The sequence below is a fragment of the Branchiostoma belcheri genome, unplaced genomic scaffold (genome assembly GCF_001625305.1).
Source record: "Branchiostoma belcheri isolate BF01 breed outbred unplaced genomic scaffold, Haploidv18h27 scaffold56, whole genome shotgun sequence".
NCBI lineage: Eukaryota > Metazoa > Chordata > Leptocardii > Amphioxiformes > Branchiostomatidae > Branchiostoma > Branchiostoma belcheri.
Genome location: NW_017804198.1, coordinates 1,253,861 through 1,259,860, shown reverse-complemented (window position 1 = coordinate 1,259,860; position 6,000 = coordinate 1,253,861). Strand labels below are relative to the sequence as shown.

Here is a 6,000-nt window from a genome sequence, read left to right as displayed (position 1 = left end):
CCCCCAGAACTCAAGAACGGTATGTCGTACCCCGTACAAAATTATATGGGATGTGTAACTTGACATGAAACCAATAAAATTGTACTGTTGAAACGAAAATTAATAAATTTACCAAAAATGCCTGTGAGAAACCCGTTGCCATGGCAAGACAAAAATCATTATCTTATTCCTATAATATACAATTGTTGCCAACAATATTCTAGGAAAAGTCACCAAGTTTGGCCGTCCTAGCTCTAGCCGTTCAGACGCTATGTGACATCAGTTGTTGGCGCGGGAACTTTTACCCCCACCCCCGGTCTAGATAAGCTTATTAGTAGAATTAAATCATAAGAAAAATGTAGGTGTCATTATGACGTAATATGACATCACCCAAAACCATATCCAGTTGCTTGTCGTAACTGCTTTTTGGCGTGTTCTATAAATGTTCTGTATTTACAAAAACACGCAGTATAGATCATATAGGTAGTTGTCAAATCGAAGTTTAATACACATACTTACGTTTCCTCTGGTGGTAGTTTCGGTAAGGCCAACTGTCCCACTCAGGACCAGGAGATGTCACCGTGTCCTTGTCAGAACTACTGAGCCAACACCGTGCACTGCCGCCCTCTGGCGATCCGGCAGGGCGATGGTTGAATGACAGACAGTTTGGGTTGACGCCATCATAGCTGCCGTATCCTTGCAGACAGCGACGGGCACACTCTTCTGCGTCTATGCCGCTGTATGCCGTTATGTTGTCAGCAGTACTGCCAAAGTAGCGACCTTCCTCCTTGGTGAAGAGATCCTCGTATATATATACGTAGGAGACAGTAACTAAAAGAGAAAGTTACATAATGAAGACACGAAAAACATATACAAACGTTTTCACAACCACGTCCATATATGTGCCCTAATTATTATCATAAACAAATGATAATGTAAATACCTGTGCGGATTTGACACGAGTCTCCAGTCCATGTGACTGGACACCCTCCGGTACAGAATCCAGTCGTCTTGTCACAGGCAGCTGGTCCGGCTGCACAGTTACAGGTTTCGGTGCAACCTGCTCCGTACAAGCCGTCTGGACACTCTAAAGATGGGAATCGGACTTTCATTAATAACGTACTGTGTTATTAACTTAGTACAAGAAAAAGAATAAAGCAGCAAGATCATTCTTATAAAAGGTCCAACTTCATTCGGATGCAAATCAATGAAACAGCTGATCATCGATAGACAACTATAAAGTTTGTCGGACACCTAAACATGCCTATTATAGTTATCAATGATACACAATGATATACACAATGAAATGAGCTATCACTAGAATGTATTCTCACCAGTATTACACTCTATGCCCATGAGTCCAGGTGCGCAGGAACAGCCGTACGGGTCCATCACACACAGCAGCTGGCCCGTACAGTCTCCACCGTCACACTCTCTCGTGCAGCTTGTGCCGATCTTGCCATTCGCACATGCTTTGAGGAAAAAAGGAGGGTTAGTTCAAGTTGAAATAGTATAAGGTATACATGTTTATTCGCTATTGCCATTTGGCATTGACAACATGTGAGTTTATGTGCTGGAATCTGTGTTTCAAAAACTATTATAATCCATAGAAAGAGATTTTACTTCATTAACTGAAGAAATCATACTGATATATTAAGTCATACCCCTTTCACAGTTGTGCCCATGGAACCCCGGAGGACAGACGCATTCCCCCGTGTTGTCGTCACACACACCGCCGTTGTAGCACACGGGACAGTCAGCGGTACAGGAGGGTGGACCCCACTTGTTCTCAGCACAACCTGGGTAAGAGCCAAGTATTACCATTGTCATAAGTACATACCCACAGAATATCAACGATACCGATGAGCACTGGCTTCTGAGTAGGCACAAAATATTTGAAATTCTCTAGACATGAATACAGGTCTAGTCTATTTAATCACTTATAAATTCAAACTATCTACAAAAAAAAATCAATTTTTTAAAGATTTCTGTAACTTAGCATGAAAAGATTACAGTGAACAAGAAAGGTAACATTTGCAAAGCAAATGTTCACCTTCGCATATGGTCTGCTCTGTTAATTCTTGCTCCAAAACATTCACATATATGGTGACAGGAGTCTAAATCCCTCCTACTATAAAACTACCACAATATGTCCCCAAAAACCAGTTACCATGGTGAGAGACGGTCAGTTTCAGGTCATTGACAAGGTCAGAGGTCAGTGCTTGGAGTGGAAGAAGAAACAGAGCAAAAGCAACATGTTTTCCTTTAGTAAACATGTGGAGAAGTTAAACCGTTCTAAAATTGAAAAAAATTGACTCACATGAATTTTCTTTTGGTGTACTCATTAGCTATTTACTTTTCGACATACACAGTCAACACGTAAATGAGATACAATGGCAATTATAGATCTACTTATTGATATCTTACAAATTTTACAAATTCGGATGAGCCTGAACTGATGTGAACATGCAAGTCATAATAAGACACGTTACGTATACCTCTGACAATGAGCCTCATGATGCCCTGTTTTCTTTCAGTGTCCTCCTGATAGTAGCACTCATAGATCCCCTCATCTGAAGACTGGACACTGGCTATGGTCAGGTTAAGGCCGTTCTGCCCGATCAGGACAGTCCCTCCGGCCCCTCCCTTCCTCCACACAATGGTACCGGTCCTACTGGACCTCTGCACCATCTGTAGCGTCACGGGGTCTCCTAGGCTGGCGGTTACTGTGAAGGCCACAGGCCAGACATCGGCTAGAAATAAAAGGATACGTAAGTTAAAACAACAAAGTTTAATAACAATCAATCTATTGGATCTACAGGATGTTATGTTGTGTACTCACCCTGTGATTTCATCTTGAATGTGATGGCCTTTTCTGTTTGATTTCCGTCGCGTACTTGACATGAAAATGCTCCAACCCGGAAATCACCAGCGGTATCCCAGATCCTCACACTCCTGCCTCTTGTCAAAGCAGTGGTGGTTCTTTGCGGTGGGAATCTTGTTCCCGATCCAGTGTTGACCTCGACTCCGAACTGGTACCCTTTCTGGTTGATGGTACTACCCGTGTAGTAACAGTACAGCCGGTGTCATCGGACTCGTCAAAGAACTGGTACTTACTGACGATGGTGACGTCTACTACACCTGACAAGACATATGAAGTGATTCCTTAAGTGATTACCTTAGTTTTATTACTAGTTGTACGATTTTATCCCTCTAAGTAGATTTGAAAGTTTGCTTTGAAGTTTGAGGGAGAAAATATATTACAGTATACTGTCATGCGTTTTTACATAAAAAAAAGTAATCTGAAAAATGTTATCATAAAAAATGTAATATATTTTATAAATACTTTATCCATATATTTACCTTAAGTAAGAATATGATGAATTTCCTAACAGCTTAGTGATAGACAAACATATCTAAATAATTTCAAGTTTCCAACAGCACAAAAGCATATGCAATCACAATAGTGACTATTCCTAACATGTAAACATTCCTAACAGCAAAACAACACAATAAAAAGACTCCCCCGGCTCGTCACTGAATGCCATCCATGCACTGAATACCATGAATTAAACACTTCTCCGTCCCCAAACACGAAATGGAATAAGGCACATGTTTGTCCATTACTGTGCACGCAGTAAGGGATAGAGAAAGCACCTATGGCGGCCAGAATCAACATGCTAAAATATACGTGTATTTACATTTTGTAGGTATAAGTAGCTGGGTAGGCTGGAATAGTGATGTAATTTGAATGCGCAATGATTTTACATTATCGTATTTGGGGACGTCCACACACTGTGCGTACGACTTTCAAATGAGAACTCTCAAAACACAACTCACCTGTTATTGATGGTGTAAGGCAGACCAGGACGAAGACAGCACACAGCCAGGGGACATGAGTTTCCCGCGCGGTCCCCATGCCAACACTGGTGCTCAAACTCTCGCCTTTATGGCGTGTTGAGGTTGAGTATAGTACAATCTAACGACGTCAAGCGGCACCTGTCCTGTTCCTGTCCTTTTGCCGAGTAAACGACTCTTAGATAAAGTCCTTGCTAAAGCGGTGACTTGTACGACTGTTAGATCAAGTACTTACAAAGTTGGAGACTTGTATGTAGCTACTTCCTTGTGCGTCATGACCGTGGGAAATGTCCTCAGGGTTAATTAAATGTTTATGTTTAGCCGGTGCAGCTGGCGTTACAATTGCATGCATTGCTGAATGCTTAAGGCGAGGCGTTCTTCTCACAGTAACCTACCTGGGGTATGTTTGCATGTCTGGAGGCGACCAAACCCACCAGATACTCATCATGGCAACAGGAAACCTTAAACCTAAAGCTAATATATATATCCTAGTAGTGACCGACTCGCCACTTTGAAAATTAGAAATGTCCAAGCTCTAAGCAGAACCTTACCTGTTGGCCAGTGTTTGTCAAAAGCGTTCTGCATGAAGGTTTACTGGACATCTCGTTCCTTATTCCGCTGTTTACGTAAATATTATCATGCCCGTAGCACGTCCGTGCCTGTCACGAGGATTCAGCGTAGTGTTGACGGTGTTTGAAGGGGTGTTCCCCATTTAAATACCGTCAGCACTACGCTCTCCGCGCCGCCTTGGCGATGACGTAACCCCGAAGTTCCAAAGAACTGATCCGTTTTGAATCTTCTTCCTTGTAGTTCGCCATGTATTTTGGAGCACAACGGGCCACAGAAAAACGTTTAAAAGCACCGATATAATGGTGCGCTCCGGGTGTTGGTGGATCGTATAACCTACAAGCCAGTAGATGGGGCAAATTATGTTATAACCTGTGCCTCTGGTGTTATCCGAGGTTAATGTGGTATTCGGGCGAATGCATAATTTTTACCTCCATGAAAAATGGAGGTCTTGTTTTTGGTTGTCTGTCTGTCTGTCTGTGTGTGTATTTGTGTTTCCGCACATTTGTAGTCAGCATAACTTCAGAACGCCTTTATGGATTGTGATGATATTTGGTTTGTTGGTAAGTCTTAAGGTCGAGGTCAAATATTGGCCTCCTGCTGGATGACCTTGGTACTGCAGCTACCTTTGTCCCGTTTTTGATCTTTTGTTTGAACATGCTAATGGTCTTGACTTTTGAGTGACAGATACCTTATAATGTCAGGAATAAGTGGTGTGAGTTTGGTCCCCCTAGCATCTTGTTCTGGAACTGTAGGGCACTTTCTGGCGAAATGTTTAAAAGCCAATAAGTTCAGATAGGAAAAACGTATTTTCATCATTTTCGGTGTGTGGGTTACTGAAAAAGAGTTGTACATACTTAAATGCAGATTATGTAAATGAGGACCTAATTTGCATAATCAATGAGAAAATCCTATAATTACATTACTGTTTATATAATAGTACTTCTATACATGTAATCTATTAAATATGTGGCAGGCAAAACATCAATAGATACCAATAATGCAAATGATTACCTAATTTACATAATTAATGTGGAAATTCTGTGACTCTTTATTGGTGAATGATGGGACTTTTTATACCTTGTGACATGTGTAAGTTACTTTTAGCTTTAAAAAGGTTGATACCACTATGCACATATTATGTTAATGCGGAGGTCATTTACATAATCAATGAGGACATGTTGAAATGAAGTATGACAAAGTAGAGGAATTTTACAATATAAAAATATTGTCATTTGAATTTACATTAAGTAGATTATGCTAATTATGACCTTATTTCTATTGTCAATGAGACAAATAAAAAACATTTACAAAGACTTTATATTTCATGGAGGTATGAAATCTCTTGTTCATCTTGTTTTCACAACACTTGTGAATTTACTATGCGTAAAGTTTGTCTAATATCGTTGGAAGTTTAAGAAAGATTAACTATTATATATACAGTGTATACTGATAGTGATCGATATAGAATTACATGGCTAAAGAAAGAAACAAGCTTGAAAGGAAAGAATAATAAGAAGTCGAAATTTCATTTTACAAGCAGTTGTTGGAATGAGGTATTGTAAGTCTCTAGCAAGTCGCCATTTCGTATCGTCA

The 6,000-nt window shown here is 40.5% G+C and overlaps 1 protein-coding gene across 1 annotated transcript in view; it reads right to left on the bottom strand.

Moving 5' to 3' along the window:
* Positions 1-2,926, bottom strand: part of LOC109481495 (tyrosine-protein kinase receptor Tie-2-like) — an 11,598-nt gene extending 8,672 nt beyond the window's left edge. Inside the window, exons 1-5 of the mRNA XM_019784074.1 lie at positions 2,822-2,926; positions 2,478-2,732; positions 1,644-1,778; positions 1,314-1,451; positions 499-810 (exon numbers count right to left, since the gene is read on the bottom strand). Of these exons, the coding sequence (XP_019639633.1) occupies positions 499-810; positions 1,314-1,451; positions 1,644-1,778; positions 2,478-2,732; positions 2,822-2,834 (853 nt within the window). The 5' untranslated portion in view covers positions 2,835-2,926. The remainder of the gene's footprint in view (positions 1-498; positions 811-1,313; positions 1,452-1,643; positions 1,779-2,477; positions 2,733-2,821) is intronic.
* Positions 2,927-6,000: the final 3,074 nt, after the last annotated feature.